This window comes from Meriones unguiculatus, chromosome 6 (assembly GCF_030254825.1).
Source record: "Meriones unguiculatus strain TT.TT164.6M chromosome 6, Bangor_MerUng_6.1, whole genome shotgun sequence".
NCBI classification, from domain to species: domain Eukaryota; kingdom Metazoa; phylum Chordata; class Mammalia; order Rodentia; family Muridae; genus Meriones; species Meriones unguiculatus.
In genome coordinates, this window is record NC_083354.1 from 25,594,817 (window position 1) to 25,613,565 (window position 18,749).

At 43.2% G+C, this 18,749-nt stretch overlaps 1 protein-coding gene across 1 annotated transcript; it reads left to right on the forward strand.

The window, feature by feature from the left end:
* Nucleotides 1-737: 737 nt before the first annotated feature.
* On the forward strand, nucleotides 738-18,083 carry Fem1b (fem-1 homolog B). The gene is made up of 2 exons (XM_021640474.2): nucleotides 738-1,184; nucleotides 12,322-18,083. The coding sequence occupies exons 1-2, from the start codon at nucleotides 937-939 to the stop codon at nucleotides 13,955-13,957; spliced, it is 1,884 nt and encodes a 627-aa protein (XP_021496149.1). The 5' UTR covers nucleotides 738-936; the 3' UTR covers nucleotides 13,958-18,083.
* Nucleotides 18,084-18,749: the final 666 nt, after the last annotated feature.

Sequence of the window (18,749 nt, forward strand, 5' to 3'; positions counted from 1 at the left end):
CCTTGCTTCTCCCCTCCCCTCGCCGCCCCCTCGCGCATCACAGGCAGACAGTATCCCACACTATCAATCATAAAACTGGGTGTGCTCCCAAGCCGGTAAGTTCGGTAGCCTTCTCTCCGCCCCCAATCTTGATTAAGTATCCCAGGGTCCTAGGGAGGCGAGTTGATGGCTCCTTGCGTCAAGGACACTGGGGACTTTCAAGACTAAACCAGGGCTCGGCTAACTGCGCACAGCGGAACTGTTCTTCAGGAGAGCTTCGTTTGCCCGCCGGTCGGTTTAGGAAGCGATACCTACTTAAGCGTCCCTCCCACTCCCGCCTTCCCTCCCTTCCTCCGCTCAGTGTGCGAGGGCTTCCTCCCTCTCACCCTAAGTTCCGGTGCTGGTGCTGCCGGAGCGTTCCGCGAACACCCACGCGGGGCTTGCGGCAGCCCTCCTCGCCGCCCGACACTTCCGATTGCCGGCGGGCGAGTGCCCGTGGTTTTCCTGCGCCAGGGGCGAAGCGGAGACCGTTCCGGGCCGTCAGCCCGGCGCGGGGCAGGCGTGCACATCGCTAGCCATCGGGGCGCGCGCGGGCCTCTCGAGACCCAAGCGGCGACCCGTAGCTCGGGCGCGCGCCTGTCGCAGCCCGCAGGAAGGAGGCGGCCTGAGGCCCGGGGCGGCGGCCGCCATGGAGATCCCCTCGGCCCAGGGCCGGTGCCTGGGGCCTCGGGGGCGGCCCTGACCGTCCTCCTCCTCGCCCGGGCCGGGTCACGGCGCTCAGCCCCCTCTGTGTCTCCGCCCTCGCTGGGTCGCGCTGCTGCCTGGGCGCGGCGGCGGCGGCGCCCTGTTGAATGGGCTGTGAGGGCCCGGGTCTGAAGTGCTGGCGGACGCGGCCTCCGGGGGCGCAAGGCAGCAGCAGCGGTGGCGACCAAACGGGTGTTGGAGTTGGCGGCGGCCATGGAGGGCCTGGCTGGCTATGTGTACAAGGCGGCCAGCGAGGGCAAGGTGCTCACTCTGGCTGCCTTGCTCCTTAACCGGTCGGAAAGCGATATCCGCTACCTGCTGGGCTATGTCAGCCAGCAGGGGGGACAGCGCTCCACACCCCTCATCATCGCAGCCCGAAATGGGCACGCCAAGGTGGTGCGCTTGCTGTTAGAACACTACCGTGTGCAGACCCAGCAGACAGGCACCGTCCGCTTCGACGGGTAGGTACACCCCAACTCCGGCGTCCCTCCACGCTCGCGGACCTCCCATGGCCTGGATCCTCCCCTCCCTCACCCTGTCTTTATGTGTGGACTCACTTCTTCCTTTCCATCTCTCCCTCTGCCCCATTCATGCCCACTTCGTATTCCAAGGCTATGTTTTGCTATGTTTTCTTATCGGCTCCTACCCTAGTCTCCCTGTAGGTGGTAGCCACACCCTGGGTCTTGGGATCTATAATGTCTTCTCCATTAGTCGGCGAACACGCAGTGTCGGAGTGGTGGCTGCCCATCTAGGTTTTTATACCTTCTATCAGCACTGGCCTAACCGAGATCGGAAATTAACGAGATCAGCAATTAAAATTGGGGACCTTCTGGTGCTTTATTTAACTACTCCATTTTGTACCCCGTGTGGTCGGAACGAGCCTGAAAGCAGATCGGTGGGGATTTGGGTTAAAATAAGCCTCTACAATGAGCAGTAGACACAGACTCTTGATTTCGTCTCACAGCCCGGCATCTCTAGACACGATTCTGACTCTTCCACATCGCTGGCAGGTATTTTTTGCCTGCACAGATGTCTCTGGACCTCATGTAGAAGTTACGCCATTGCTAAATTACATTCTGTAAGGTGATAAGGTGGGAAGGCTTCACAGTTAATATCGTTAAGAAATTACTATTGTTCTAGTCAAATTTTATTTTTTGGGGTTAATTGTACTTACTTTGCGAGAGTCATCATGTTTGACTTTTTTTTTTCTTTGCTGAATAATTGGCACATTACAGCTACTGTCAATCTGTCTACCTACCTACCTACCTACCTACCTACCTATTTTTACCTATTATTCTGGTTTTCAAAACCAGGTCTTGCTCCATATCACAGGCTAGCCTGGAATCTCCCGGCTTCTTGCTTCAGCTTCCTAAATGCTGGGATTATAGATGTGTTCTTTAAAGTATTTTTTTTTTTAAGATGACTAGGGAAATGTTAAATTTTGTTTGCTTTTTTTTTTTCCTTAAACAGTAAAAGCCTTTGGTTCTGTTTTCAATGGGAGGAAAACGAGTGGTCTGCTACATTCTAATGAAATGCCAGCTCCTGGGTCTTGGCTTATCTTTGGTGCTGCTGTAGATAGTAGGAAGGTGGTGTTGAGCAAAGATAGCAAACTAATGTTTGTTTCTCCCCATTGGCTTCTGTGTCCTGGAAATTTTTAGCATCTCATAACCTTACCTGCACCTAGAGGAGTGAAGCAGGATGGCCCCACTGTACAATACCTGTGTGTTAAGTTAGCAGCAAATCCCTGCCATAGTAGCTGCTGCTGCAGAGCTACTGGGTAGAAATGAGAGATCTGTCAGGGAAGAAATTAATTTTCTCAGGAGTTTAGAAAGCTCTGGTTAATGGTATCTGCTTGGATCATCAAAGAGAAAGCTATTTTGAGGTGATAATTAAAAGAACCTGATGCCAGGTGTGGTGATGCATGCCTCTTATCCCAACATTGAGAGGTAGGAAAATTATGTAAATTTGGGGCCAGCCAGCCAGAGCTACAGGAACCCTGTTTCAAAACCAAGTAAAAATTAAAAACAAATAACCCTCCCCCTAACTCCTGAAGGGATTGGAAATGCAGTTTTGAGCCTATGTACCTGAATATCTTGTTTACCATTACACACGAACTAGTGAGATTAAGGAGTTTTTTTTTAAAGATTTATTTATACAGTAGTCTACTTGCATGGGTGCCTACAAACCAGAAGGGGGCACAAGACCTTATTATAGATGGTTACGAGCCACCCTGTAGTTGCTGGGAATTGAACTCAGGACCTTAGGAAGAACAGCCAGTGCTCTTAACCTCTGAGCCATCTCTCCAGCTGAGCTTGAGGAGTTCTAAAGCAGACAGTTGCAGTCACCTACTGTGTGCTAAGCTTTTGGTAGGGATCTATATTCAGAGACAAATAAGACTGTAGAGGCTGACAGTTTGGGCACAGTCAAACATAAGATGCCCTGCCATTTAGGCTTATAGGAGCCTTTGAGACTGCTGAGGGAGAACAGAGAAAAAGGAAGTACTCAGCCTTGTAGTGGTGGAGAATCAGGTCTTTACAGAGGAGGTAGTATTTGAGCTGTACTTTAAATAACAGTGGGACATGAAGGGGAGACAGCAGTCTGGTATACTTCAATGTTTCAGTGCTATTGCAAGAAGAGATCCAAGCAAAGACAACCACGGAATAGTAGGAAATACTGTGAGGATGGAGAGAAGAGGCTAGGCCCAGGGAGGATGCAGAGGTTACTTGAGTGTCTGGTACTGAGAGGATGGAGAGATCACTTGAGAGAGTGGGGTACTGGGAGGATGCAGTGATCAGGTTTTAATGTTCATATCAAACACTAAGACACAAAGACTGGTGAAACTGTAACTTCAAGTGTTGCAACCATTTGCAGTTTTGCAGAAGGCTTCTGGAAGCTGTGTCTACTTAGCCTATGGATTGTTATGGCTATGAACTGCTATATTTAAGTAGCTTGGTATTTTATTCTTTTGTTTGTTTGTTTGGTTGGTTTTATTTTATTTTTATGAGACAGTGTTTCTCTCTGTAGCCTTGGCTGTCCTGGACTCTTATTGTAGACTAGGCTGGCCTTGAACTCAGAGATCCTCCTGTCTCTGCCTCCCTGAGTGTTGGGATTGGGATTACAGGCATGTACTACTGTGCCTGGTGGTATTTTATTCTTTAAATCCCTGTGGTAGGTACAGTCTGAGGGTCTTTCACTTTTGACAAGCTTATCAGTTAACAAAAGAGAAGGATTGACATATATGACTACATCTCAGCTGGCTCACAGGTCTCTGAGAGGATTTTGCAGTTTATCTCATATTTTGACATTTGAGAAACAGAAAAAGAATGGTTTCTCACTGCACTAATTTCAGACATTTAGAGCCTGTTAGTCTGAGTGCTGATAACAACATGAAGCTCACTCATGTATTGAAGGCTGGCTTATTTTATATAATTTTATAATTTTTAAAAAGATTTATATTATGTTTGTATGGACATCTGAGAGTCCAGAAGAGGGCATTCGATTCTCTGGTTGCAGATGATTCTGAGCTGCCCAATGTGTCTCCTGAGATCTGAACTCTGGGCCTGTCTGAGAGCCGTATGTGCTCTTACTGAGCCATTTCTCTAGCTTCTAGCTTTTTATTTTGTTTTGCTTTTTTAGAGACAGGATCTCACTGTGTAGCTTTGGCAGTCATGGAGCTTGCTATGTAGACCAAGCTGGCCTTGAATGAACTCAGAGAGATCTGTCTGCTATTGTCTCCTAACTACTGCAGTCAAAAAGGTGTACCACTCACTATGCCCAGGCTAGCTTTCTCTTTTTGTTTTTCAAGACAGGGTTTCTCTGTGTAGACCAAGCTGACTCTGCCTCCCGAATGCTGGGTTAAAGGGGTATTCTCCCAATCCCCAGTTTTTGTTTTTGTTTTTTATGTTAATTAAATTTTTCCCCATTTTGTGTGCATTGGTGTTTTGTCTGCATGTATGTCTGTGTGAAGATGTTGGATCTTGGAGGTATAGACAGTTATGAGCTACCTTGTGGGTACTGGGATTTGAACCTGGTTTCTCTGGAAGAGTGGTCAGTGCTCTTAACCACTGAGCCATCTCTACAGTCCCCAGCTTTTGTTTTTAAAAACAATTTTTGTGGCACTGGGCCCAGTACCTAGATCCTCCACTCATGTTAGGCAGTGTTCTACCATTTTGCTGTGTCTCCACCCTGGGGCTGGATTTTAAAAAGTTAATCTCTTACTTTAGATATTGTTGGCACTTGACACCCATGACCAGGTGGGAACCAATGAGGCTATTTTTGTGTACTAAAGTAGATTTAATGTTTCTAATTTGTAGCTATTCATATACCATCTTCACAAGTTTTAGGCAAACTTGTTCAGGATGTTATTTACTAAACATGGTCTTTTAAAAATTTAGGTATTTGCTTGATAACTTGCCTGTAGCATTTAGTTTCATTACCTCACATTTTAGTTTCATTTTGCACAGCAGTGCCCATATAATGATGAGTTTTGATGTGTTTTGTGTGTATATTTGTGTAAGAGAGACACAGCTATTAAAATTATTTGTGTCAGATATTTTTGAGACAAGGACTTGTTATATAGCCCAAGTTGGCCTAAAACTCAAGTCCTCCCTGGTGTGGGGATTACTGGTATGTGCTATCACACCCACTTTAGGTTTTTGTTTGTTTGCTTGATTTTTGCTGTTTTTAAACTCTGTGTATCTTAGTTTCTTTTCCTGTTGCTATAAAATATTTTAACAGGCAACTCAAGGAAGAAGATTTTGTTTCAGCTCACAGTGCAAGGGTCCATCATAAAGATGGAGAGGCAGCAGGAGCTGGAAGCATCATATTACATCCACACTCAGGAAGCAGAGCGTTATGATTGCTGGTGCTCAGCTCAGGAACCATCTGGGAAAGATGTTGGCTGCTCTCAGTGTGGACTGTTCTCCCTCAGCCTCCCCACATCAACAAAGTCCCTTTTAGGCATACCCAGAGCCTCCATAATCCCTCCATCACAGGTGTGCCTAGAGGCTTGTCTCGTAGGTGGTCCCATGTAGTTGACAAACCATCACACTGCATTCCACCTAAAAGTTTTTATAACCTCTTGGAAACCAAAGTGGATTCATAGTATAAGCTTTAGAGCAATGATTATCAGTTTGTGGGTTGTGGGGATCCAACAGTCCTTTCACAGAGGTCACATATCAGATATCCTACTTGTCAGATATTTATTATGGTTTAGAAAAGTAGGAAAATTACAGTTATAAAGTAATGCCAACAAAAATTTTGTGGTTGGAGGTCACCACAATATGAGTAATGAAAGGGTCAGAGCATCAGGAAGGCTGAGAACCACTGCTCTAGAGGACCTAGAGGGACCTCTAGGATCAAGCCTCATGTCAGTAATTAGAGTCCCGGAGTAATATTTGAGATTATTTTGCTTATGGCCTAGGATGTAAACACTGGAGTTGATAGAGGTTGAGTAGGGAAGAGCTCCTTGAGGGAATGAAAAACAACATTCAGTTGGTGGTGGGGAGCTTCAAAAATGCCACAGAAGGGGAACAGAGCAAAGGGAAGCCATCCTGCAGCTGTGGAGTAATTGTGCTGACCTGGGTAGGTACTAGGGGTCTGACTCCTTTGTGCTAGTTTGGGAAACACTTATTCTTGAGCCAGTTTGCTGAGACATGAGTGGGAGAGTGCAAGGTAGGACAATGCTGAGTGCTCTTATTTTCAAAGCCAGTGAGAGGAAAAGCAGGAGGACCACATCTTCCACCTTTGCTTAGAAAAACATTGGCAATGTGTCAGGGAGCCCCGTTGGTCTTGAGAATGATTTCCAGGACTTTAGTTAAGGCTCTGATCATGCACATCTAATGAGTTTTCATTTTTGTTCCCAGTGCTTGAACCATGTATTTCCATTTTAAGCAGAACCAGGAAATCAGTCGTTAAAACATTTCAACAGTAAAATCTCTATGCCTCATGAATGACTTTGTTCTTGAAGAGATTGGATTGATCAGATCATATAGTAGGGAATTGCATTACAGTTTCGGATCAAGACTAGAAAGATCAGTGTTTAAACAGTTTAGTTTATGTTGTCATCCACCTTGTTTTGAGGTAGGGTCTCGTTACTTCTGTTGTTGAGCTGTGTGTGCAGCCTGCTAGTCCCATTGCCCATTTTGCTGTGGAGCTGGGGTTTACAGATGTGAGCTGCTGAATCTTGGCTTTTTACGTTATTACTAATAATTCTTTTAAAATGTGGGTTTCAGGGCTTGAACTCAGCTGAGAGGATTTTGCATCAAGTGCTTTTACTGCCTGAGCATCTCACCAGCTCCAAGATTACTGTAATACAGTGATTCTCTAGAAGGAACTCAGTAAATGGTGCATTAATTTTATTATATTTTTACATCCTGCAAAAAATGGTATTTTTGTTTTAGGGCTATATAAGTTATACACACATGTGCATACATGCACACACACATACTTAGAGACTTTGTGAGGTAATATTTGAATTTTAGTTGACTCAGTAAAAACATACATACATACATGCACATATGTGCATGCAAAGGAGCAAACAAAAGAGTAGGTAATTGGAACTGTTCCATAGTTCCTGTTGTATTTCTATATGAATAAAGGAAAAACGGTAAAGTGATCGAGTACTTTCTATTATAAGAAGTGAAGGTCTAGCAAGATGGTTTAGTGGGGAAGGGTGCTTACCAAGTCTGAGGACTTGGTTAGTTCTTGGAATGCACAAGATGGAAGGAGAGAACCAGTTCTTGCAAGGTGTCCTCTAATCTCATTCATGTCATGATGTGCATTGGTTTGCATATATACACTAAATAATTAATTTTTTTAAAAAAGATGTATTTATTTATTTTTATTATGGTGCAATATTCTGTCTGTATGTGCCTGTATACCAGAAGAGGGCTCAATTACAGATGTTTGGGAGCCACTATGTGGTTGCTGGGAATTGAACTCAGGAACTCAGGAAGAGCAGACAATGCTCTTAACCCCTGAGCCATCTCTCTAGCCCCCTAAATAATTAAAATTTAATAATAATGCTGGGCATGTTGGTCCATGCCTTTAATCTGAGCACTCCAGAGGTAGGAGCAGAAGGATCTCTGAGTTCAAGGCCAGCTGGTATACATGGTGAGTTCCAGACAGCCAGAACTACCTAGTGAGACCCTAAAATAAAACAAAAAATATTACCATTATTATTATTATGGTTTTAAAATTTTACTTATTATCTATATACTATTCTGCCTGCGTGTATGCCTGTATATTAGAAGAGGGTACCAGATCTCATTATAGATGATCATGAGCTATCATGTGGTTGCTGGGAATTGAACTGAGGAACTCTGGAAGAGCAACCAGTGGTCTTAACCTCTGTGCCATCTCTACAGTGCATTATTTTGGTTTTCAAGACAACGAGTTTTTCTGTGTAGTTCTGGCTGTCCTGGAATAGTCTACCTCAAACTCACAGAGATCCACCAGCTTCTGCCTTCAAAATGCTGATATTATTGAGGTACTATACCACCTTAATAATTTTCAAAAAAAAAAAAAATCAAGTGAAATGCATGCTTGCCTGAAATTTAATTTTCACCATAGATTATGGGAAATTTCATGTCAGGAAAATATTCTAATTGCTTATTGTTTCATTTCCTCATGCTTAAAGGAGGGGCCTGGAGAAATGGCTTGACTGTTAAAGAACTTGTTTTTCTCTTCCACAGAACCTGGGTTTGGTTCCTAGAATATATATGAAGTTAGTAGATGTTGGTATTAACGCGGTTAGTTACAATGTGTCCTTGTACTGGCTTGTGAAGCTGTTGCTTGTGTGTGTGTGTGTGTGTATGTGTGTGTGTGTGTAGATAGGGTGCTAGAGGTTAAAACCAGGGCCTTGAACATGTTCTTCAAACACTCTACAACTGAGCTGCATTCTTAGGCCCTATATTGGTTTTAAAATATGAAATTGCTCTGTGCTAGGAATACAAATATAAGGTATTTAAATCTCAAGAAATGTTACATTAAAATTGGTCCTTTACATTATTTTTAACACTAGCAAATAAAATATATTACCTTTTCTCACTTGGGACACAGAGACATGAGCCAGTTGAGTCCTGGAACAAAGTAAGTTCCAGACCAGACAACAGCTGGTGAGACCCTCTCTCAAAAATGAAATAAAGCAAAATAATTTTTATTTTTTTGGGGGGAAGGATAATAAATACTGGCTCACTTTACATCAAAGGCTGCCTACAACCTTATCTTCCTGTCTCAGACTCCCATTTAGGCACATGCTTAAAATACTACTCTTATTTTCATTGTTTATAAACTAAGGAATTAATCAGGACTAGGCATGATGGTACATGCTTTTAATCTTAATACTTGGAGCTGGCTGGAGGGTTGCCAGGTTAAGGCCAGCCTGAGCTACATAGCAATTTCTGGGTTAGCTTATTGTAGAAAAATCACCAAAAGAAAAAAGAAGTTGGAGGAGTCAGTAAAATGTTAGATAAGCAATAGCTTCATGATTGCCAACTGTGCCTTTTACCAACAATTGTCTAATTAAAATTCATTTTAATTAAAATTAGTATATCTAAATTTTCATCTAATATACAGAGTTCAGGGTCTGGAGAGGTGGCTCAGAGGTTAAGAGCACTGGCTGTTCTTCCCAAGGTCCTGAGTTCAATTCCCAGCAACCACATGGTGGCTCACAACCATCTATAATGAGATCTGGCGCCCTCTTCTAGTGTGTAAATGTAAAAGCAGGCAAAATACTATACATAATAAATAAACACTGTGTTGAGAAAACAAAGCCATAAAATATTTTAAAATATATATGTATGTATATATATATTATACAGAGTTCAATTAAAATGTTTTCATTGTCACAACATACCATTTGTAGTAGTATTATAAAATAGTCACTCTAGTAGTAAACCAAATGAAAAATGTACAAGATATCTGCACTGAAAATTACAAAGTTTCTTTAAGAGAAACAGAAGATAACAATAAACAGGGAAAACCAACTCCTAGTTCGTGGCTTAGAAGTCTCAGTAGCCTCGGAGTGAATATCCCATCAAAGGGATCTCTACACATTTGCTGTTACCCAAAGCACACTCTTAGCAGGCCACGTGTGCATTTGCACATATGGCCAACACTAACTAAAAGGATGTGGAAAAGTAGGAAAGAGAACCAACTCCCATAAGTTGTCCTCTGACGTCCTCATCTTTGTGTGTGTGTACCACAACACACAAATATATGTGCATGCAATAAATAGATTTACATTTTTAAAAGTTTGTGAATTTTATTAGGTTTGTAATTCTAAGCTGTATAGACTTAAAGAGGTACACTTGACTTTAAAGAATAGCTCAAATGCATCAAATTGTTCATGCAAAATATTACAGTGTTTCTAGAACTGTACTAACTACTCAGTATTCAATATAGCTCAGTCTTTACAATAGCCTGCTAGTAGCCCTAAGTGGTAGGTACTATTATCATGCCCATCTTGCAGATAACTATTAGGTTTACATAGCACCAAATACACCCAAATATTCAAAGATCTTTGAACATAAAATACCAACTGTGAGGAAATAGTACATTTTGTTTCTATTTCAAAAGGACGTTTTTAGACTGGTATTAATACATTGTATCAAAAACACACAGGGCCAGTGGGATGGCTCAGCCAGTAAAAATCAGTGGCCAGACCTGATCATCTAGGTTCCATTCCTGGGACCCACGTGGTCAAGGAGAGAACTAACTCTCTTAAGTTATTCTCTCATTTCCAGATGTTCAGTGGCATCTGCAGCACACACACCACACACACACATACATACACTTAACACAACAAGTCTGGGTGATTCTTACAGTGGACATTCAAGATGAAGGGAAGTTTGGTTATCTGGTAAGGGCTGCATTCTGCAGAGAAGAATGCTGTCTTTCCAGATGGTAGAAGGCAGAAGAGCAGGTCAGCCTGCCCAGAGCTGAACCTCTTTCATAAGAGCTATAATTTCTAAGAGGCAGGGAGGTGCCCAAGCTGTAACACCTGACTTTTGGAGATGCATTGTGGGAGTTGCCCTCTTACTTTTTGGGGGCTGTAATTTGATCTGTGTCACAGCATAAGGTTGTGCAGTGAAGCTTATTAATAGATCTTTGGTGTGCTTAATTGTACTAGTGAATAATTATTTGGTCATCTTTCTTTCCTAACACTGTCAGGTATACTTACTGACTGGTCCTAGAACAGTAATTCTAAATATCTTTAGCAAAATCTTCTTTAGATTCCATGAAACCATTATTAGTAAGATTAAAATTAGGAAAAGGAGATGGGGAAAATGGGAAAGGTTGGACTTGTCAGAAGAGCCTAACTTTGTAGAGGTTGCAAACCCTGCTTGCTACAAAGGCTCACTGAGTAACTGGTAACTAAACCCTCAGTGTCCACAGTGTCCAGTCAGGGAGGTGCCTGGGTAGTTTCCCAAATGCTAGTTGTTTCTTGCTAGCTGTTTCTCATAATGATTTGCTTCGGGAATATATACAGATACATAGTACACACACATACTAACCTTCCATTTGGGACATAGCATGCTAAAACACATTTTTATACAGCATAATATTTACATGGTGAGCATATTTGCTTACTAAGTCTCCATGTGCCTCCTGCCATCCCGCACCTTTCCTAAAGGAAAGCAGGATGCAGCTGCCTGTATTGTGTGTTGCTGTAGCTCAGGTAATGTTAAAAGCAGCGGTTCTCAACCGTCCTATTGCTGTGACCCTTTAATACAGTTCCTCGTGTTGTGCTGACGCCCCACACCTCATAACTAATTCTGCTGCTGTTAGGAATCATCATGTAAATATATTTAGAGATGGAGGGTTGCCCGAGGGCTTGTGAACCACAGCTTGAGAACCGCTGTTTTAGGGCTGCTGTCATCTGCAGCTTCCCCCACCCTTAAAGCGGCAGCTAACAGAAATTGTGTAGGAACTGGAGCTGTTTCCTTAAATGGGAAAACTGGCCCCTGGAGGGTCCCTGGTCTACTAAGAGGCAAATCATGCTGTGCGCTGAAGAGTGCTTGAACACCGTGTAGATCCCAGATACTCCTTCTGCATTTGCATGCTTTGTGTTTGTTGGTGTTAAAGCTGTGTGTGGCATTGGTCCTCACCTTCCTCCCTGATACAGGTTGTTGTTAGATGGGGTCTATGCCTGCCGTGCTGGCCCATTACTAGCTTCTGGGGAGTCTCCTGTCTCCCCCTCCCACCTCATGTAGGAACACTGCGGTGTTAGACACTTGTCACTCTCAGCACTAAGTGTGTTCTGGAGATTGGAACTTAGGCCCTCATGCTTGCACAGCATGTATTTTCCCAGTAAGCCAATCTTGCCAGCTTCTCTTGAGTTTTCTGAAGTATATTGATGGTAGTAGAGAGTATTCTTCAGATTTAAAGAATTGTCCTTTAAAATAACAGCAGTAATTTTATTGATCCCATGCTAGTCAGATGCTTTGCTGAAATTACTTGGTTTTATTTTTACCCAAACTGAAACTTTATTAATGTTTGAGAGTGGATTTTTGGTTAGTGCCTGTGAATGTATCCTTTAAAACATGCGAGGGCACATAAACCCATTGTTTGACTGATTGTTCTTTCTGTGTGTAGGTATGTCATTGATGGTGCCACTGCTCTTTGGTGTGCTGCGGGAGCTGGACATTTTGAAGTTGTTAAACTTCTAGTCAGCCATGGAGCCAATGTGAACCACACCACAGTCACTAACTCGACCCCATTGCGGGCAGCATGTTTTGATGGCAGACTGGACATTGTAAAATATTTGGTTGAAAATAATGCCAATATCAGCATTGCCAACAAGTATGACAACACCTGCCTAATGATTGCAGCATATAAGGGGCACACAGATGTGGTTAGATACCTTTTAGAACAGCGCGCTGACCCCAATGCCAAAGCACACTGTGGAGCCACAGCCTTGCACTTTGCAGCTGAAGCTGGCCACATTGACATCGTGAAAGAGCTGATAAAATGGCGGGCTGCAATAGTGGTGAATGGCCATGGGATGACACCGTTGAAAGTAGCTGCTGAAAGCTGTAAAGCTGATGTCGTTGAACTCTTGCTCTCTCATGCTGATTGTGACCGCAGAAGTCGGATTGAAGCCTTGGAGCTCTTAGGTGCCTCCTTTGCAAATGACCGTGAGAACTATGACATCATGAAGACATACCACTACTTATATTTAGCCATGTTGGAGAGGTTTCAGGATGGCAACAACATTTTTGAGAAAGAGGTCCTCCCACCCATCCATGCTTACGGGAACAGAACTGAGTGTAGGAACCCCCAGGAACTGGAGGCCATTCGGCAAGACAGAGACGCTCTTCACATGGAGGGTCTTATAGTTCGGGAGCGGATTTTAGGTGCTGACAACATTGATGTTTCCCACCCCATCATTTACAGAGGGGCTGTCTATGCTGATAACATGGAGTTCGAGCAGTGCATCAAATTGTGGCTTCATGCACTGCATCTCAGGCAGAAAGGTAATAGGAACACCCACAAGGACCTGCTGCGGTTCGCACAAGTCTTCTCGCAGATGATACACCTCAACGAAGCCGTGAAGGCCCCAGACATAGAATGCGTTTTGAGGTGCAGTGTTTTGGAAATAGAGCAGAGCATGAACAGAGTTAAAAATATCTCCGATGCTGATGTCCACAGTGCCATGGACAACTATGAGTGTAACCTCTATACCTTTCTGTACCTGGTATGCATCTCCACTAAGACACAGTGTAGTGAAGAAGACCAGTGCAGAATTAACAAGCAGATCTACAACCTGATCCACCTGGACCCTAGGACGCGGGAAGGTTTCACTTTGCTACACCTGGCTGTCAACTCAAACACGCCAGTTGACGATTTCCACACCAATGACGTCTGCAGCTTTCCCAATGCGCTGGTCACCAAGCTCCTGCTGGACTGTGGCGCTGAGGTGAATGCCGTGGACAATGAGGGGAACAGCGCCCTCCACATTATCGTCCAGTACAACAGGCCCATCAGCGACTTTCTGACATTGCACTCCATCATCATCAGCCTTGTGGAGGCTGGCGCTCACACCGATATGACAAACAAGCAGAATAAGACTCCATTAGACAAAAGTACGACTGGGGTGTCTGAGATACTACTGAAAACTCAGATGAAGATGAGCCTCAAGTGCCTGGCTGCCCGAGCAGTTCGGGCCAATGACATTAACTACCAAGACCAGATCCCCCGGACTCTTGAAGAGTTTGTTGGATTTCATTAAGTGACTGGATGTGTAAAATCGTTTAATGTGGTGCTAAAAAGTAAAGGACTTTAATCACAGACAATAGAATTATGTGTTTGTAAATTCTCCTTTTCTTTCCACTATCCTTTCAGCCCATCCGTCCGTCCTTGGTTCCGTTTGGCTCTTTTCTCATGTGGTATTGATTTCAGCACACTAAATAGCAGCACTGTTCAGGTGTAACTGGAAGGTGTTTGGACATTTTGCTTGTTTCTTTTTCTTTTTTAAAGGAATGAATGTAAGAGATTTTGTGTAATAGGGGGCATTTGTGATTGAAAATTGATGATGTTTTAAAATTGATGTTTTAAACAGCTGCCTACAATAGTACTTCTGTTAAGCTGATGTCGGCATGTCATCTGTGCAGCAGTTTTGAGGATTTCGTGAAGAAAATGAACTAAAGGAAGACTGAGAGCAGTGGGAGATGCCGGAGCCCTGTGCGGATGGCTCTCGCTCTCCCAGTATGTGCGGAGGGATGCCGCACATTTTATAGCAGGAGGACTTGAAACACTTAGCTACTGATTAATTGAAAATGATGTGCAGTCATTGTTGCAAAGTCGAATTCATGGAAACCGTGGCATTCTGCTGGGTAGTGTCTTCTAACTGGTGGTCTTAACCTTGTAGACACTGCTAGATTCCACCCTTAGGCTTGAATTCTTCTGGTTTCTGTTGACGGATCTAAATTGCAGTCATGCATTTGATTTGGCTCACAGGCATAATAAATAAGGAGCACACTGTATTAGGAAACATTGTCGCAGTATAGCCAGACATTGTATTTTGTCCTTTTCTAGCCCTTTCTTCTTGTGTTGTATCTTTAAAATTTGGAAACTGCCTTTCCAGAAGGGGTTTCTATCTCCCTAATTAGGTATAAGATGAGAAGGAATGAGGACACACACCTGATGTTTTTTTACTTAGTCCATTGTAAGATGTAGGAAAACCAGGAGTAGGGTATAGGAAATGAAGTATTTGATAAGGAAATGATTCTCAATGCCACACGAAAGGTATAGCTCAGCTGTAGACTTTTCTATCACTGAATGTGTCACGGAGGTTTTTGTTTTTTGCTTTCTTTTATCAGCAACATTTCAACTCAAGAGTATTCTGTGATTTTCCTCTTTAAGCATCACAGAAATTCAAGTTGAAGGAGCACCAGCTTCTACTGAGGCTGGGAATGATAATGAAAGTAAAACTAGTTTCTGTAATTTTCTCTAGTGCCAAACAAATGCCTGAGCTACCCCTAGTGCATGGTACCATAAGTGGAGACCCGCAGCTTCTTGTTTTCCTTTAGTGAAAAGCCTTGTCATGATACAACATCAGATAAAAACTTTAAACCTTTAAGATTTCACAAACATTTTACCTGTGGATTTGCTTTTAACATGTAGGAGAATGGTTGCTGTTGAAGCAGTGTAAAGCAACCAAGCCAAAATCAGCACCTTAAACAGATACCCCACAAAATGAGATACCTGGGAGGGCAGGAAGGGAGACTTGAAGCTTCCTCCTCCAAGGGTGTGAGACCCAGTTGCTCTAATTGTGCTTTGTGTGTGTTCTTGCTACAGTTAGGAATGTTTTGGTGGTGAATTCTTCTATGCTAATAGATTTCTATTTTCCTAACTTGAGAGTTTACAAGGCTTTTCTGATGGCTGAAAGGGAGGTGTTGGAATGACCCTAATTTGGGAACTTCTGAGATCCATCCTCCTGTCTCTCCTTGTTCTGGCAGCTCTCAGTGTCCCGGAAGAGATGACATACTGCACAAGGTGAGTCAGCCCTGCCCCTTCCCAGGCTCAGGTCAGGTCTTTCTTTTGGACTCAGTCCTGATGAGGACAGTGAGGAATAGCTGTGACACTTAGTGTTCAGTTGGCTTCATTTTTTAAAATATCAGATAATGCTGCATGCTTTAACAACGTTTTCCCCGTCACTACCCAGGACCAACACTGTTCCATACATTATATATGAAGATGATAAGATGTGCATATTCAGACATAGAATTTAAGGACAGCTTTTGAAGGAGGGAAGACAGTGCTGACGGGTGGAGTGAACTCGTCTGTGCTGGTGGCAAACTAGCCAGATTTGTTTATTGTATAGTTGCACATTGTGCGCTCTTGCTGAGGGTCTAATTCTGTCTGTACCAGCGCTCCAGATCTGCATTGTGGGACACCTGTATAAAGCCATTATCGGAAGAAGTGATCTTCATGCCTGTTTTTTTCATTATGTGTTTTTGGTAGAATTCTTTGAAAATATGCTCAGCCAAATGTTCCATAAACTTTGTTTTTAAAGAAAAATAAGTAAGTGAAAGGTGGTAGCTTTGTAGCTAGCTTACTGAGCTGTCTTCTGTTGCAGCCATGTCTGTTGTTTGATGTTTGTTATTGGTAGAATCACGCTTTGAACTGTAACACTTCTTCGGTAGTGTTTGTGATTTCCCCAGTTCTCGGTCGTGTAAACTGTCACGTAGATTTGGATGAGCCAGGAGTGCATGGGGGTGCTTTCTGCTTTTCATGCACTTGCGCTTCAGTAACTAACCCCACTCTGGGCAGCAAACCCATCTTCCTTGTTGAAAAAGACTGACACTTTTTACAGTCCACTCCGATTGCTCTCACAGCTCAACCGTCTGGAGATTCTCTGTGGGGACTAAACACACAAACCAAAAAGCAGCCCATGTGCCAAAGCTTTGGTTTTGCTAGTTTTTGAGAGGGGTTTTGATTGATCTCATTACGCTAATAGCTGATGAATAATGATTGTGAGGGCTTAGGCATGGCAGCATTGTTTGACATAAACTATGGTTAGGGAGCAACACCTCCCTAAAGGCAGCACTAGAGTAGTGTTTCTGAAAACTTAAGTTCCAGAGAGCAGTCCTTTATTGTAGTTGAGGCAGTGCCTCAGAATGAGGTTGCTTTGGACAATTCAGGCAGAAGAGCTTTCTTGTTCTTGGACTAGGGAAGCCAAAGGATTGAATTGTCTGCACTTTGCTGGTTGAGAAGCAGCCAGTGGCTGGACTCATAGGAGTATGTGGGCCAAAGTATCTATGCCTCATGACAGTTGTAAAAATCAGCCACCCAGGTGTCAGTGCAGAAGCGCACCCTTCTTACAACTTCCTGCAACAGTAACAGGAGTAAAGCCCTCTTACCTTTTGCTCTGTGAACTGATTTCAGTCCAGATTCTAAGCTGTGCCCACACCCACTTAGAAAATGCACAGCTCCACTCTGGATGTCATCTGGCAGTCCCTCACTGTGTACATGCATGGAGGCACTTAGAAGTTTCTGGCAGACCTGCCCCAGATGGGCCAGGCATGCAGCAGCCCCATACCAACCCTGGTGTCTGGGACAAATCCTAGAGTGACAATGCTGATACATGACTTTTACAAATGTAAAGTAAACGTGGTCTCTAGTCCTAGGTGTGTGGAGTGTACCTTTGTTAGTGTGTAGGGAAGGGACAGTGGCTTCTCGATGGTTATGGGGAAGGTATCTTTGATGTGTGTACAGGAGTGAATACTGCTAAATTACTGACAGCTTTCCTTTAGTGGTGAATCATGGGGATGAGTAGCCTCTCGGAAAAATGAAGGCATGAAGATTCAGGCTAGTCGAGGAAACAGACAGGCTTTGTATCTATTTCTTACCAGGTATTGTAAAATGTGTGCATGGCTTTTTTTGTTGTTGCTCAGTAATTGGTAGAGAAAAAAAAGATGAGGGGACCCCTCCCTCCAAGCTTTCCTAACCAGTCTTTCAGTGGTACCTAGCTGGGGAGTAAATCTGGCCTTAACCTATTGACAAGACTGTCCTTTGTAATGTTCACCGCATCCTGCAGTCCTCGGTGCAGAGGGGCTCCAGAGCTGTAGTCCAGTCCTTCGCTGTGGCTAACTATGAGCCGGTGATGTTCTGTCGTTCACTCTTGTCAGGCCATCGACGCGACTTTATGAAGCACAGTGACCTTGCTGACTGCACCGAGGCCTATCAGTGACTTGTGTATTGCATGATGCCTTCTCTTTGAGTTTGACATGTAGAATCACCTTTGATTTCATGGCAATTGACAGTCCTAATGGCTCAGCTAATTTGAAACTAACAACTTTGCTGTGTAAAAGGAAAAATGGTGTTGTGTTCAGTAAATGTTTGAAAAAAAAGTATCTTGAAGTTTGTGTCTTTATTGTTCAATGTGAGATCTTTTGTTGAGTTCCTTTTAAAAGGATTGTTGAAGTTATGTGTGTGTGTGGAAAAAAAAATTTATATTAAGAAAAGCTCAAATAGTAAAGCCAAGTTTTCTCCATGTCCCATTTGGACTCTGTAGAGACAGTTGATATAAAACAATTTTTTGTTTTGTTTTTTGTTTTTCAAGGCAGGGTTTCTCTGCCAGGCTGGCCTTGAACTAAGGGAGAACTGCCTCTGCCTCTCTGAGTGCTTACTGGTGTGGACCATTGAGCCCAGCTTATCAAACATCTTTGAGTAGTTTCCTGTATGTTTCTGTGCATGTACATATCACTTATTTTCACGTGAAAATGCGGATGGACTTGGTGTTTATCATTTAATATGTTAAACATGTTTTCATTTATATATATATATATATATATATATATATATATATTTAAAAATGAAACTTCAAAGCACTTCTGTAGTTGTCTGTTTACCCAGGTGTTTATTGTGGACATTTAGATTTTCAGTTTTCTAAGTACTATGGTAATGAACACCTACATGATTTGCAGCCACGTAAGCTCATTGCTAGCCTTGGACTTTGTCTTAAATGGCTGTACTTACAGTTCTGACAGATTGTTAAAATTGCCCTCTATTTTCCCTTA

Coding starts and splice junctions, on each gene's coding strand:
- Fem1b (XM_021640474.2), top strand. CDS start 937: ATGGAGGGCCTGGCTGGCTATGTGTACAAGGCGGCCAGCGAGGGCAAG. Junction 1,185..12,321: donor GGCACCGTCCGCTTCGACGG/GTAGGTACACCC, acceptor TTCTGTGTGTAG/GTATGTCATTGATGGTGCCA.